The sequence below is a fragment of the Sapajus apella genome, unplaced genomic scaffold, assembly GCF_009761245.1.
Source record: "Sapajus apella isolate SASKATOON/1434 unplaced genomic scaffold, GSC_monkey_1.0 scaffold158, whole genome shotgun sequence".
Lineage (NCBI taxonomy): Eukaryota > Metazoa > Chordata > Mammalia > Primates > Cebidae > Sapajus > Sapajus apella.
Window position 1 is genome coordinate 760,514 of NW_022437098.1, and position 16,287 is coordinate 776,800.

The window sequence follows — 16,287 nt, forward strand, 5'->3', positions numbered from 1 at the left end:
GCAGGGTGAATAGATGAATAGGAATTTATAGTGTCTTTTTCATGAGTGATGATTTTCTTGAGAAGCATAAAATTCAGATCAGGAATGTTCTCCTTTTGGTCCCTTGTAATTGGTCTGGCAGGATCTGGGGACAGGGAAGCAGACCCAAGGATCTCATACATCTCTTTCAAAATACTTGGAAATTTTCAGTTTGAGTGTTTATGATACTTCCAACATATGTAATAACATAATGTATTAATGTACATGTGGTCGTAAAAGATCCAGGTGACCAGAAAATTTCATTTTTTGTCATTAAAATAATATGCTTTGTGTTAGATTGCATATAGTTAGGGTAGTGGCTTTAACAAGAGTTAGGGGACTAATAGCACGGGGACATTTGACCCTTATAATATGGAAACATGAGAATGATTTATGCCAATGCATTATTTCAGATAGTATTTGCTAATGATAGTATCTGTTTTAGGTCCTGTGGTGCCACTTGTAGAAACTCCATGGCTCAAAATTTGTAGTAATCTTTCTGAACTGTAACTATTAGAATTTCCCAAAAATATAATAAATATGGTTTTCTCTGTATAAAATGAGTTATATGAATATTTGCTGCTGCTTTAATTTTCTTTCCAAAATTTGTTTATAGACATACTCCCTAAAGATGTGTGATAATCAGAAATAACTGATTCTTCTGGACAAATATGCACCAATTGATTGATTTTCTTTATTTTGAAGAAAAGTTTTTACCCTTATTTGGTGACTTCATTTGCTGGCAAATCTAGTTTTATGCCTCACAAAGAACATGAACAGCAGAAACTTCTATTTGTAAGTTTTGGCAATTCTTTAAAATATGTTAAGTTTTTGCTTCAACATATAAAGGTTTTTCTTTTCTGAGTTGTGTTTTCAGCAGCAATTCAAACCAATTGCATTTTTCCCTTATACAGATTACTAATTTAGAATAAATATATTTCAGTTCTGTCATGATATCCTAGTAGGTAGGCTGCTGAGCAGACACCTGGTATGTGTACATATTATTAAATTGTCTACTTTTGTTTCTTAGAAATGTTTATTATTTAAAAAGTAACAGAAATGGAAGAAGAGGGTTTATTGCCATTGTGAAGACTGTGACCCTGGCTATTACATGGGCAGTAAAGGCTGACTGTACCTCGGTTCTGTGGCTCTCAACATTTTCTATTTCTTTTTGGATTATGAGGAAGGAGAACTCTTGGTTTTATTTTGAAGAACCTCATTGATTATATCTTAATTTTGCCTTATTGGTGACAAGCACCATGTGAAAATTTATGCAGTGTAGAGATTTTTACTGTTTTATTTGGTTCAGAGCCAAGTCTGGAAGATGACTTAGTTTATAAGTTCTGTAGCCAAGCTGCTTGTCCCCTTTAATGAGGACACTGCGATTGGAAGCTGTTTCCTCCCATACCTGTGGACTGAAGGGGCAACCTGAGGGTCTGCTAAGGTGGTAGGTGTGTCTTTTGGGAAGAGTGAAAGGGAATTTGTTAGACTTTGGGGGAACCTTATAAAAATGAAAGATGTTTTATGTCAGTATCACTTTTTTAATCCAAAGGGCAAAAGAAAACTGGTTTCTATTGAGCCCCTGCCTGAAGGCCTTCTGCATGTGCCTTTCAGAGGACCCTTGCTTGTGTTGAATTTCAGCCAGCAAGTCTCCAGCATACAGAATTTTGAGATTTTTTCCCTCCCCCATTTCTTCTGTTTTTGTTCCATGTAAACAGTTCCCTGCGTAGTAACATAGACAAATATAGCAGAGAATGCTTTTCTGGAAAAAGAATGCTCCCTAAGCATTTTTAAACCATTTTTGGGAAGAATTGATCTTTCTGTGTGTTTCAGACTGGAGAGGGGGGAGGCTGTGGCTGTAAATTGAAGTGACATCATATGTATTGCCCCCATTGATCCACTTTTAGTCTCCAGCCAGGATAAAAGGAAATGGCATCAGGGAGGAAGCATGCTTCATTTAGGCACAGATCCCAGAGCAATAATGGGGTAATGATAGAACTCACGCCACTGTCAATCTGTGACTGCATTAGTCCCAGGCTTATTCTCTGTCTGGGGAGCCGAGTAGTGACTTTCTTCCTGTGAGGCTGCTGCATGCCAGCTGGACCATGCCAGGAGGTGCCCTTCTTTGCTTTTGGAGGGGTGCAGGCAGTGGGGCTTGGATGTTGCCACTCACTGGTCTCTTGTCACATGCCTCTGCAAGGCCAGTTGTGAGACATGTCCATGACATTTTCTGATGTAGGAGGTGAGCTGGCCTGTTCTGCATCATGCTAACGGAAGAAATGGTGGCAGGGCCTCAGTTGCGTGGGTGGTCTTCTGGGAATGCAGAGAGTGATGCCCCGTGACAGCAGTAAGAGGCTTCTGAAAGAGTCGGAGTTTGTTTTTGTTGAGCTGCCCCTAGGTTAGGAGGGTGGGTTTGGAAAATTCATACTTTCTTTCCAAGAGCATGCATAAAAACTCTCCTAAACTGTTCAGTCGTACAGCTTGCCTCGACTCTGAAGTTGGGAAAAACATGTAGTAGACTTTTTTCTTTGTACAGTTCTTAGTATTTAGCAGCTATGAAATCTTCCATGTTTAGAGTGGAACGCAGACTTCTGAAATCTTTAACAAGCAGCATTTGTACTTGACTGACCTCATTTAACATTTTATTTCTCGTATTCATTTCAGTAAGCTTCATAGTTCTGTGAAGTTCTCTTGCAAGTCCCCACATCAGTTTGGCACCTTGTAGTCCTATTTTGTATAAATTTCCAAGGCAGATGTACTTTAAAAATATTGAGCTGGTCTCCATATGGAGAAAATAACCCCATCATGAATTTCTTGTTTATGCAAAGGAAAGGACTTTTGCATTCCTTGTCACTGTTGAACTGTGGGTGTGGCCCCTGGAAATAAAGGCAAGTTGTTTTTATAATGTCTGAAGGAACTACTTTCTTAGGTGGTGATGCTTGGAAGTAAGCTCCTTTATTTTTCAGGATTGCTCTGTAGTGCAACCAATGCCTTACCTCTCACATTGGCACTGCTGTATTAAACACAGCTGGCTTTTCAGTCGTAAGTTCAGCTGATCTTAAAATAAATAAACGCAGTTGGACTAGAAGTCATGTGAAGTTTGCTTTGATTTCCACGTGGGTGGAAGTGGAGTGGTCCACATAGCATGCCCCACCCCCCTGTGCCAGCCTGGGCTCCTCCCACTGCCCAGTGCTGCCATGAGCACATCTACTAAGTGGTCGCTTTCACTTGCTTGACAAACATTTTGGTTTATTACATCACTACTATTTTTTCATTTGTAGGGTGGCTTTATGGGGAGCAAATGTTTGTTTTACAAAGAGAAATGTACTGTATTGTAGCTATTTCACCACGTTTTTGCGTCAGTATTCTCTTTTTAAGGTCTATTATATCATTTTAAGAAAATTTTATAATGTGTACTTTGCAAATGAAAGATTCTTAATTAGTTTTATTGTCTGTGTCCCCAAATAGCATTTGTTCACTGATTTTTTTCCCTACTTTTTTCAGAAACTGCATTCCCCACCCCCTCACCCCCCCACCCTACACACACACACACACACACACACACACGCGCGCGCGTGCGCGCGTGCCCGCGCCCAGATGGCTACAGGTTGTTTACTAAGTGAGTCATTTCACTCACAGAAACCTGGGAGCATGAAGCTGCCTCTGGCAGCACTGTGTTGTCGGGGCCTTGTTGAAAGGGGAGCAGCGACCTGGGGGGAGTGTCCACCCTTGCTCCTTACCTCTCTCAAATTAGAGTCACTGTGCCACCTCCCTTCCATTTTGTGATCTTAAGTCAGGGAGCTTAGCTTTAAATATTTTCATTGTGTAAAATTTGGAGAGGACAAAAGCTTCCATTGATCCTTTTGGTTCTGCTTCTATGTGGAGATGTGTGAGCTTTCAGCTTAGAAGAAAACTCAGATATACAAGTATGAATGCAGGTATTTTGATAGGTTCAGATATTGGTAATTGTTTGATTTTAAACTGGAGCTGTATCTGTTGGTTAAAGACCGAGTTTTGGAGTAAGTTGAGGACCAAGCTCGTTGTCTTACCCAGGGTTTCTTTGCTCTGTGTGTCTCTTTAGTTTAAACTAAATTCCAAATGAGAGTTCTAACAGTAGGCTTCTTTGTAAGCACAAATGTATAATATGGGGAGATGCTTTTCTTTTTACTCCCCCTTCCCTGTAATTCAGCAGTTTGGCAGGGCTGGTTCCTTCTTGCATTTAGTTGGCAAACGAGGCCCCCCTCCTGGCAAAGGGTGTTCTGCTGGACCAGGCACTGGTGGTGCTGAGAATCGCTTCTCTGTGATGCTGAGCCCATTCCCCGAAGCCTGCCTGCCTTTGTCTGGAGGGGCCTTGATGCCAGGCTCCTGTGGTCCTCAGACTGTCTGTCTTGAGAAATGCTGCTCACCAGTTTTGAGTGTCTATGGGGTGGTGCAGGTCTCCATCCTGTGGTGGCCTGGCCTGGGTACCCCTTGTGGAACTGCTGTTGTTTGACAGCAGCAAAATAAAGGGTAGTAGTGGGGAGAGCCCACGACTGGGATGAAAAGGAAGGCACTGGGAAGAGGGCTCAAGGGCTGGAGGGCATTTAGTTAGCGGCCCCAAGAGACAGGTTGGGGGTGCTTGAGGCCATGGACTGAAGGCTCAGCCTCTTGCAGAAAAGCATCTCTCCTGAAACATCCCAGGAAGCTGAAGGGTGAGTTGACCAGGAAGGAGGAGGAGGGTGAAGGGTGAAAGAGAACTGGTCTCACTAGGCTGCCTGGGCAGAAGTGCTGGATACCCACAAGCACCCCACAGTGCTCATGGTGTGAATGGTGAGGAGGCCTCCTAGAGGCTAGGGGCCTCTAGCCTCTAGGAGGCCTCGGTTTGGCCTCTTCCATAAAACAGATTTCTTTTTAATATCATAAAAGTAGCCTCACCTGTCTAAAATTATAGAATATGGTAGATGGGTGGTTTTGTTATAAGTAGTTACATAGTAATTTAATACCTTGAAAATTTGCTGCAGTTACTTGACTTCTTGTGAGAAGAAATGGAGTGTTAGTAATTCTTTGGGTCCTTGTCAGTGCTGATTGTACTGCAGTTTTGCCAGAGGTGCTTTGTTTCTCCTGAGAGAATAGCCACAACATGCCTTTCAGATGGAGCGATGTTGTGAAATATAGAATATACAACCAGTGATTGCATTGGGATCTGTCTCCCTTCTTTCTGCCTCTTGTCTGTAGGCAGATGGGGCCTTTCTTAGAACTCAGAAGGGTGAGGTGAGAAAACATTCCTTGTGGACTGGTGCAGTGGATGTGGTGCATGTGGTGCTTGCTGTCTGCCTGTTTCCCATGAGGGCCTTTTGGTAATTGCATGGGTATGTGTGAGAGCGAATGAGTGAGGGGGTAGGGGGTAGGGAGGGTCAGGCAGAGTGCATAGTTGGGGGCAGGAAGATGAGCAGGGAGGGAAGCCCGTACTTTTTAAAAATTGTTTCAGAGTAATCAGTAAGTGGCACTTAAAATTCAGGTGTTCTTATGAATATACTGTTAACTGATACCAGCTTCCAGACCCGTAATTTGGATTGACAGGAATGATCTGGACATGTGCAGGGTTGGAGAGAGGCTGCAGTGGAATTCATAGGAATCATTTTAAAATCTTGATTCTAGAATAAATATTTTTTCACTTCATACAAGGCATGTCTCATATTGATTCTTCCTCCAGTGCACGACAGGGCTGATCTCACCGGACCTGGCCTTGCTGTCCGTAGCAAGTAAGACAGATGACGCCTTACGCAAGCTTCTCCTCGTTTCTTGTATCTCACACACGCTGCATTTTATTTTTGTACTACGTAAAGACTACCTCCTTTCTTTGCCCTTAACTTGTAATACCACTTTTGACCTTTCCTATATGAGAACTCAGGAATATGGGTGACCTGTGTGTCCGTGTGTATAGCTGCACGTATAGCTGTATACAGCATTTTTAGCTTTTTAATGGATTATAAGTTTATGATTTTCATGATGGAGGGAAGACACAGTTCTTCCAAGGTATGCTCTTTATTTCTCAGGGCGTAGCAGGTGTATTTGCAAAGCTTATGTGATAAAAAGGAAACTGAATGCAGAAAAAGGAAATTTATGTTAAATTTCCACGTGTTTGTCTATAATTAGATGGCTCCCTGAATCTTTGTCTAGGATAAATCACATTTTCTGGTATATGCATGCCGTAAAGGAAGATATCTAATAAACCACGATAATGTTTTATGAAGATAAGCGCAGTTTTGATCTGCCCTAAGTATACAACTGAAGTGAATAGTCATGGAAAGTGGGGCTTAATCAAAGCCCAGAATGTAGTGTCTTTGGGAATATAGACAATGTAGACCCTGAGGAATTACAAAAGTGAGCTTAATAGTCTTTCCATGTTGCCGATGTATGCTGAAAGCACCCAGGTTATCCTGGGTATGCGGTCTTTGGTCTGAACATTTGGGTTTAGTTTCTCATCAGCTGAATGGCATTTTCACCAGTTGTTTGGTTTTGTCTTTAGCTTCTTCCAGACCAGCTGGTCTTGCTTCTGGAGCATCTCTTGGAACAGAAGACCCTGAGCCCTCGGACTCTGCAAAGCCTCCAGAGGACATACCACCTCCATGATCAGGATGCAGAGGTAACCAGGAACACCCTCGGAGTTTAACCAGCAGGTTCCCACTGTTGGTGAAGAATGATGATCTCATTGCAGTTCCAAACTATTGAAACTGCCATTTCTATTGGCAAAATCCCATGTATTTGCTATATGGGTAAAGAACAAAGCACTTAAATCTGATTATGCTTATGCTTCTAACCAGAGTATTTTGAGGTCTTGAGGTTTTCCCTCTTAAATCATAAAGATGGATGTAAGTCTCCCAAAGGAATGAGTGGAGTGTTTTTGAGTTGTAAACTTGGGCGGGTCATTGTGCCCACTGACGGTGGCACCATTCTGTTGCACATTAAGGAAACTTGATTCAGATGTGTCGGAGCTTCTTGGCTGCGTTCAGTTAGGGCATGAAAGGAGCCATGTGTGAAGGGAATGAAAACTAAATCTAGCAGCTATAGTTGGAAAAGGCAGTTGGATGCTTGTGACAAAGCACTATGATATGATCCTTAGTATCTTCTACCTTATTGTGAAGAATGCAGTGTGAATCCTAAGATTCCATGGTTTTAAAAAAAGACAAAATAGTGAATATTTAATGTATTTGGACATCTTAAGTAAAAACAAGCCTAAAGAGAAAATCTCATTTATATAAGACTCCCCCCAGAATGCAGAAAAGTAAGTTTGGTTTTGAACATTTTAAAACTGTGCAGTGTAGCACAGCAACCATTAGCCACATGGGGCAGCTCTTTCTGAATTGAGATGTGCTGTAAGTATAACATGCACAACGGATGGTGGAGACGCTGAATGAAGAAAGACAATATAACTTAATGTCGCCTGACTGATTATAGTGTTAGTAATATATTTGGGATATATTAGGGTAAATATTACTGTAATGAATTTTATAATCATTAAAAGGGAGTAATTGAGAAAAGCCAGTTCCTTATTAACTAAAAGATAAGATGGCTGTTGTTAGGCATTTTAAAGCCCCATAAAGTCAGGAGTGATTGAAAAACTCCAGAGGAGACATGTAACTTTTTACCCACCTGAGCCTAGATGAGATTTGCAACTGTTGCTCTTTATTTCAGCTCTTATATTTTTGTTTGTAGGAGCTTTCAAATGCTGCACTGTTATTTTTAATTAGTGTTTAAAAGACTTTGCTATATAGTCATTAGACTGTTTTAATCAGGGTGGAATACCACCCAAACACCAGGACCCTGTGATGGGCATGGACAGACCAGAGGGGAGGATCAGAGCAGGTGCTAGGCACTTGTCACTCAGTGTCTGGAAGCCATGAGGTGGCCCCTTCCATTTAGCATAAAACATTTCCTGTTCTTAACTTAAAGCTCAACTTAGTTGTTATTTGTAACCTCTTAGAACCTTTGAGAAGTATAATAGGTTTTATTTAGTTGCTTGTTTTACATTGCACGAACTCTGTCATAATACTAGACAGATGAGTCTCTTCAGCTAGATCCCTGCTGATTGAGAGGCTGGGGTCTCAGTACATCTTTGCACAGTTTATATGACCAGTGTAGTCAATGTTCAAGCAATTCACAAATGCTCCACTAGGCACTGGGAATACAGCAATGGAAATGACTGGCAAGGTTAGTTACCTTTAGGAAGCTTACATTCATTTGAAAAGACAGCTCCTAAGTAAATGAATAAGACAGCTTCAGATAAGGGCCATGAAGGAGAGACACAGGATAAAGCTGGACAGGGTTTCCCTAGATAGGGGATTCAGGCCAGGCCACTCAGAGCGACCTAAAGGCAAGAGGGAGCTGACCATAGAGAGGACAGGTATGAAGTTGGCGTGTACCAGCACAGGGCTAGCAAGCCTTTTCCAGAAAGGACCAGGCAGTTGACATTTCAGACCATATACTTTCTTTGGCAGCTCGTTAGCCTTGTTGATGTAGCATAAAAGCTGCCAGATAGTATGTGAAGAAACAGATGTGGCTGTGTGCCAGTAAAACTTTTACGGACCTGAAACTTGAAGTTGATGTAATTAGCCCATTTCAAGATATTGTCATCTTTTTTTCCTCCTTTCCTTTTTATTTATTTATTTTTTGAGACAGTTCTTACTGTATTGCTTAGCCTGGAATGCAGTGGTGTGATAATAGCTCACTGCAACCTTGAACTCCTGGGCTCAGGAGATCCTTCTGCCTCAGCCCCCAAGTAGCTGGGACTACAGGCATGCACCAACATGCACCACTAATTTAGAAAAAGAATTTTTTTTTTGAGAGAGAGACAGGGTCTCAACTATGTTGGCCAAGCTGGTCTCACTCTTGGCCTGGAGCATCCTTTTGCCTCAGCTTCCCAGAGTGCCGGGATTATAGGCGTGAACCACCATGCCTGGCCCTGTTTCCTTTTTAAAACTATTTGGAAACATATACACCATTCCTGGCTGCAGGCCCCATCCGTGGTTTCCTGACCCCTGTGCCAGGCCTGCAGCGTTGAGGTCGGGGGTGAGCAGGAGCCAAATCAAGTTGAGAGTTGGGGTTAGACCATGTTGTGTGTCTAAAGAAAGTGCCTCCACCCAGACCATGGAGTTCCTGGCATGTGGTTAGTTATACTGACGGGTTATCTCTTATGAAGTTTCCTTCAAATGTCACTCAGAACCAGAAAAACAACAGGATTTTGGCCAACCAGGGTGTTTTCTAGAAACTTTATTAGTGAAGTGTGATTTATGACAACACGGATTAGCAGGAATTTCACTGAATGATCATCTACCTTTAAGTGACAGGACATTTCATGGGAGAAAGAATTGTTACTTGGTAGAAAATGTCGCAGGGATGCCTGAATTCTTGGTACTTCTCCTTGACTAAGCAAGTGAGGAGAGTCCCTTGTAGTTACTCTCAGGGCTCTTACATACGGAATAAATGGTAACCATTTGAGAGCAAGCCAGAGATTCTGGAGTGAGACAGGCTGTGTACTGAGCATACTGAGGAGAGCAGCTTTGGGCACCGGGGCAGTGTTGAATTACGTGGCTGGTGCAGAAACACCTGCCCGGGCTGACGGGGCAGATCTGTAGTACAGCGCAGAGGTGCCTGGGACCTAGTGGGGGCGGATTTCTTTATTTGCTGTGCCCCTATATTTTCAAGATAGGCAGAAAGGCTTCCCTTGCTCTACCTGTGACTGAGGAGCATATGTAAAGCTCCCTTTCCAGAAGATAAGCCTGCTGCCTCCAGCTGCTCCTGCCCCTCATCACAAAGTACACTGAGGAGTTTTGCTGGCTGAGTAGCATGTTTGGGATGTAGCGGGTAGAGGGGGGTCTCCACCGTGAGAACTCTATGCTCCTGGGCCGCTATCCCCATCTGTCCCTCTCTCCTTCCATGTGGCTGAGCCAGTGCAGGCCCACCCACACAGAAAAGGAAGAAAGAAGGGAGGAGTTTACTGTTAACCATTCTTTCTGTGTGTGTTGCTTCAGTGTCCGAGCTGTGTTCACAGAGCGTCTGATCTGTTGGTCTGATTTTCTGAGTGTGGCACTGAGTGTGCCAGGGTTTTTGCACATGGAGGGGTTGTGGGACCAGCGTTCTGAACACTAACACGGTTTATGCACACCCTGCCTGCGTTCCATGTGCCTGCATCACATGATGTGAAGACCCAGGTCTGCTCTTCGGAGAGGCAATGCCCCATGTTGAGAATGTGACAGGAAAAGTGCCCAAGGACAGATGGCGTGAGAGCGCAGGTGGGGCAGGCAAACCACCCCCGACTACCGTCTGCTTTGCCACCCTCTGCAGGGCAGGTACAGGCTGTGCTCCTTGGCCTGGACAGTGAAGCTGACCATGGAGTCAGCCATTTTGTATGTAGCGAGCCTCAGGACCACGGGCGGATGCTGGGCCACTGCAGTCAGCACGGAAAATGAACCAAAGGGAAATCCAGTGCACAGAAGCACCTTATCTGTCTGCAGTTTTTGAGTATATTGCTCAAATAGCCATAAAAGTTTGAAAAATATATTTGGCAGCTAACTCTGGGAACAAAAGATGTTATCTAAGATCCCTTTTTAAATAACACATTTCCTGCCTGCCTCAGCAGGTCTGTTAAGCTGTAAGAATAGCTACCAGTGGTGGTGAGGTGAGGATCTGTGGACCTTGGCCGTCTGACCTCTTTACCCCAGTACTCTGTGACTCACCTTCAGGCAGCGGCATTTCTGCAGACTCCACTGAGTGCTTTCCGACTGGGGCTACGCCTCGGGATGGGCTCCCTCGGCATCGTTTTGCTGGTGGCCACGAATCTGAAAGGCCCACGCTGTGTCACGCTGTGCTCTGAATTTCGTTGATATGCTGAGTGAGAACATTAGTTTTCTGGGAGAAGTTGGTAGTAGCATCCGTTCTTCCCTTCACTGTATGGGGGAAATAGTGTTGGTTGAAAGGGAGAAAACTGCTGGCTCAGATTGGAACAAGAAAGTATGGGTACCGTGTGTCTCTGTCTTCCCCAGTGTGCCACTTCACTAGAGGTCTCCCTTTAGGGCCTGGCCCTCATGCCTGGCCCCACGTGCTCATGTGCGCGTGAGTGGCTCTTCCTGCTCACTGGCAGCAGCTGGCTGACAAAAGGCAGTTTCAAAAAAAATCTCATTTAGTAAGGTGTCTGCACAGAGTAGAGTAGCTACAAAAAGACTGTTAACATTTAGAGGCCACCCTGAGCCAGCTATAGTCTCCCAAAAGTGCCAAAGAAGGTAACCTTGGGAGGCTGCAGTCTTTCCTGTGATTGCTAAGTGAAGTAGCAGGAGCAAGTTAATGTGAGGAAACAGATTGGTAAGTAAGGACATACCTGTTTTAGCACTCATCCAGCTGCATGAGTACTAAAGAACACTCAGGGTTGATTGGGAATGGAAAAAACATCCAACGTCACAGGCCTCTCCTGCAGCATGTGTTGTAGCTGACAAGGCCCCACAGACCCTGTCTAATTGGCTCTGGGTCTCCTCTGCCTCTTCTGATGTATTGTACACAAGCCAGTGGTAGGGGGCGGGTCCACAGCTGGTATTTATTTTAATACATTGTTATTCATTGTTTGCTTGGGAAGAAAGCACCATAGCATTTATTTACAGTCCAAAGGTAGGGGTTGTAACCCCAGCAATGCAATCGTCTGACAGCTCTAATGCTTATTTCTGAATTTCATTTGGGCCAAAAGCATAGTTCTGTGACTCAAGCACTTAATGATTAATAGACCTCTAGAGGGGCTTATCAAAGGGGCAGAGAATGAAGGTTTAACAGTTGTTACATCTCCAGATTCTAAAATTGATCCATGGATGTGGTTCCGTTCATTCCTTTCAGTGCTAAAACTCTTTCCATTAGAGATGACTTTCGTCTTCTGCTTCAGAGGGTTTGGAGATATGAAGTATTCAGTAGGGTCTTTTCCCTGCTATTGGCACTTCTTTTGTCTTCCCTGGTTGCTTTTTCATAGTATTCTGGCTACAAAATAGAGACATTTCTGTTTTGTTTTCTTACAGAGTGGCTTAGAGGAAAGGTTAGATATAATCTCTTTGGGCTCTGTTGCCATTTCAGGATGCTCAGTGCTTTATATTTATTAATATGTAGTGTGCTGAACTTAGAAGTCCTTCCTCTTGTCTGCCTTGATGCAGAATCTACGTGTAATAAAGGCAGAAACTCTGGCTGTGCCAATGTCAGGTCCTGTCATGGTGGTGTGTGAGGGCAGCACCCAGTTCTGCCTCTCCCACCACGGTGCTGGCACCAAGGCCTCTGCCCCATAGGACACCAAGGCCTATGAGCAGGAGCAGTGCCAGGGTGCTGGCTCCATCCCTTTCCCTCTCCTCCCCTTCTCTTGCTGGCTGCCCTTGGTGCAGGCAAGTCCAGGGCGTCGTATCTAAGCCAGCTGGCTCACCACGTCATCGTCCAGCATTGTCAGGAGGCACCATTGTGGAACAGAGCCCTGCAAGGCAGGCTTTCAGATTGAACATGAAGAAGAACACCATTGTTGGAGGGTCAGAGTAGTGTGTGCAATTAGCAAAGTGGTTTTATAGGGTAAAATACTAGGAACCAGGTCCCCCTGCGGATCCTGAAAGGACAAGTTGACACTTGCCTCCTCCACCTGGTAACCCACACAAAGGCTGTTACGATTAGGCCGTTTCTCATGGTATCACTGCAGGTAAAGGTGTCTTGGCTTATTGGTCCCTTGATGCGATCAATCTTAGGTTGCAAATCAAGAGGCCAGATACCGATGAATCTGAACTTTAGAGTGTGGCAGTGAGTAGTGTGACTTCAGGTTTTTAGAAAGTCAAGACCATGCTTGTGAGGGTTGCAGCTGTCCCTTTGACAGAATATTATTCCTTTTCTAGAGTTTTAAAAGGTGTGGGTGGTTATAGATTAAAAAAAGGGATTGGGGTCATTGTCTTTAGTTGCTTTATATGTATCTTTTTAAACCATCTGCTTTTTATGATAGAAAAAACAGAGCTCCCAGGTAACTCTGGTTTTATTTGTGTATTTTTTCTGTGTTGTATTTGGCTTATGAAACATTCAATCAGTGTTTCAGAAAATTCCTTCAAAGTCAGGACGGTATCTCTTTCAGTACATCTTTCTTAGGGTTTTCTTTCTACTACCCAATTCAGTGCCTCTGGAACTTCCCTGTGGAAAGCCTGCAACAGCATTTCCCCTGTTATACTGTAATAAGGGATTTTTTTAAAAGCTGATGTAAAATCACAAATAACTTTCTTTTTTAGATTAATAATTTTGTGGTGTTCCTGCAGCTCAAGATTGTGTTTCGTTTACTGTGAATTTATGGCAAATGAAAGTAGAGAGAAAAGTGAGCCGTGGACGGCATAATCTGGCTAATTTTCCTTAAATGGTCAGTTTCGCATTTATCTATTAAAGAGAGAGAGGGGGCATTTAATAGGTGGCTTTTAGCTACAGGTTCAGCCAGACTTTATTAGAAGAGTCACTGGCGGCAGCGTGTCCCTGCCGTCTGCTGCTTGCGCAGGGTTCAGCTGTGGGCCCACCATTACAGACTCAAAGATGTGAGGGCCTCTGCACTTGCTCCATGGGTCGCTCTCCAGTCTGTATAGATTTCCTCAGAAAGATGGAGATGGAGATTTACACATCTTGTGGAGTATAAATAGCAATGCCCTGATGCTGTTCTTCTGGTATACCCAGTAAACCAGCAGCATCTTATATTCATTTTGTGTCCAAAGGTTTCTCAAGTGGAGTCAATGCATTGGGCTTTAATTGGTGCTTCTGGGTTCTTTACAGCTCAGTCAGTAGTGTACATACTTTTATGTTAATATTAGATTTCTGTTCAGAAATCCACACCAAAAACCATACAGTTTTCTTTGAGTACTGCTGTCTCTTTTTATAATTATAAACTGGGCCATATTCAAATTTAAAGTATACCTTAAATGCTCCAAAATAGAAGGCTCACTTTGCCACACTCTCAACATAGCTTTCCAGGTGACTCTTCTTCCTTCTGGTGCCTTTCCTGTACACCATCTTTGCTGTCTAGAACTGTGGCGCACCAGGATGTGGGAAGTAGATGTGCCTGGCCTTCAGGCTGTGAGACCCTCACGGCACAGACAGGATGTGTGAGCCCTACCTCTTGTGTTTGGACCGCTTTCATGGAGTCAGCCTGCTGAAGCATGTTCCTAGGCTTGCTCTGCATGTAAATGATAAAATTTTGTGTGGATGGCAGGGTATGAAATTTAAAACATGAATGCAGAAGAGATCAGCTAAACGTTGTGGGGTGGCACTAAAAATGACTGTTAGGCTGTTCTGTCTGCATATTACTTTGCTGCAATCTTGAACCACATGAGACTGTATCCTGTAGACCACCTCGTTTTGCCCATCCATGGGTAGAAGCAGATGCCCAGGCTGGGCACAGGAAGTTCCCAGGCATTGAGGGAGCCGGCAGCCACCAGGAGCCCAAAGCTGAGTCTCCCCCACGGCCTCGGCTCTCAGGGCACCAGGCAGTTTTTCCCAAGAGTAGACTGTGTAGAATAGTAGTACCCTTTGCCAAAACAGCCTTTCTCAACTTGGCTTTTAGGGTAAGGGGTAGGTCTTAACCTTTTTGAGCTATGATACACATACCATGCAGTTCACGCATTTTAAAGTATGCAATTCAATAGTTTTTAATATATTCACAGAGTTGTACAACCATCACCACAATTAATTGTAGAACATTTTATCATCCCCAAAAGAAACCCAGTACCCTTTGGCTGTCATCCCCAGCTCCCCAGTTTTTAGGCAAGCACGAATTCTTATGTCTCCATAGATTTGCCTATTCTGGGCTTTCACGTAAATGGAATTATATGTAATATTTGGTCTTTTGTGACTGGCTTCTTTTGACTTAGCATAATGTTTTTGGGGATGATCCTTATTTGTAGCATATATCATTACTTCATTCCTTTTCATTGCCAAATATTTTTAGTTATATGGATGGACTGCATTTGTTTATTCATGCATCAGCTAATGGACGTTTAGGGTGTTCCCTTTTAACTGTTGTGAATAATGCGGCTGTGAACATGTGTGTACGTTTTTGTGTGGCATATGCTTTTACTTCCCTTAGATTCGTTCCTAGGAGAATCACTGGGTTATGTGGTAAGTCTTGTTTAACCTTCCGAGGAACTGCCAATGTGTTTCCTACAGTGGCTAAACCGTGTTACATTTTCTCTAGCAGTGAACGTGGACTCCAGAACACTGTTCGTCCTTTTTATTTTAGCCGTCCTGTTGGATGTGACCACCGTGTTACATTTTCTCTAGCAGTGAACGTGGACTCCAGAACACTGTTCATCCTTTTTATTTTAGCCGTCCTGTTGGATGTGACCTCATACCCCATTGTCGTTGTCATTGCTCTTTTTCCCCTAGTGACTAACGGTGTTGAGAATCTTTTCATGTACATATTGGCCATTTATATGTCTTCTTTGGAGAAAGGTCTGGTAAGAACTTTTGCCCATTTTTAAGTTGGTTTGTCAGCTGGGCATGGTGGCTCACACCTGTAATCCCAGCACTTTGGGTGGCCGAGGTGGGTGGATCACAAGGTCTGGCATTCAAGACCAGCCTAGACAACATAGTGAGGCCCATCTCTAGTAAAAATACAAAAATTAGCCGGACGTGATGGCGGGCGCCTGTAACCCCAGCTACTTGGGAGGCAGAGGCAGGAGAATCGCTTGAACTTGGTAAGTGGAGGTTGCAGTGAGCCAAGATCATGCCATTGCACTACAGCCTGGGCAACAAGTGAAACTCTGTCTCAAAAAAAAAAAATTAATGAAGTCCAGTGTATCTCTTTTGTTGAAAATCATTGCCAAGATCGTGAAAATGTTTGCCTGTGTCTTACCTAAAAGTTATGTAGGTTTAGTTCTTTAGTCTGTGGGGTTTATTTTTAAAAGCCTGTTTCTCTAGCTCTTGAAGAGAGGGGTATCAGAAGAAATAGCCACTGAGAAGAGAAGGAGAAGGAAGGCTGAGTTTCTTTCATGGAATAGCACGTGGTATGGCTAGAAATTGTCAGGGCTCAGGATGCCCCCTTTGAGAGGCGGGTTTCTTTTCCTTTTTAGGCCTCAGTGCATGGCTCTTCTTAGGGAGCTTTCTCTGACCACATTCCTGCCGCAGCCTTGCCACTCTCTAGGCCTCATGCACCCTTTCATGGCATTTGTCACCAACATGAGTCTACACTTGCTGATTTAGTAGATTTTTTAAAAACTTTGTACTAAACTGTAAGCTCCTAGAGGGCAAGGGCTTGTCTAT

At 43.6% G+C, this 16,287-nt stretch overlaps 1 protein-coding gene across 13 annotated transcripts in view; it reads left to right on the forward strand.

Annotated features, from left to right (window-relative positions):
* The window catches only part of AOPEP (aminopeptidase O (putative)), a 377,149-nt gene that overhangs the window by 344,030 nt on the left and 16,832 nt on the right, over positions 1 to 16,287 (forward strand). For 11 of the 13 annotated variants that reach the window (XR_004264993.1, XM_032266392.1, XM_032266393.1 and 8 more), the window contains one exon: positions 6,527 to 6,643. The exons of 1 other annotated variant lie outside the window; for it this stretch is intronic. Coding sequence is in view for 10 of the 12 variants with exons in the window: in XM_032266392.1 (XP_032122283.1) it covers positions 6,527 to 6,643 (117 nt within the window). In the remaining 2 variants the exon portion in view is untranslated. Of the gene's footprint in view, positions 1 to 6,526; positions 6,644 to 16,287 lie in introns of those variants that run through there. One more of the 13 variants, XR_004264994.1, reaches the window with a different exon arrangement.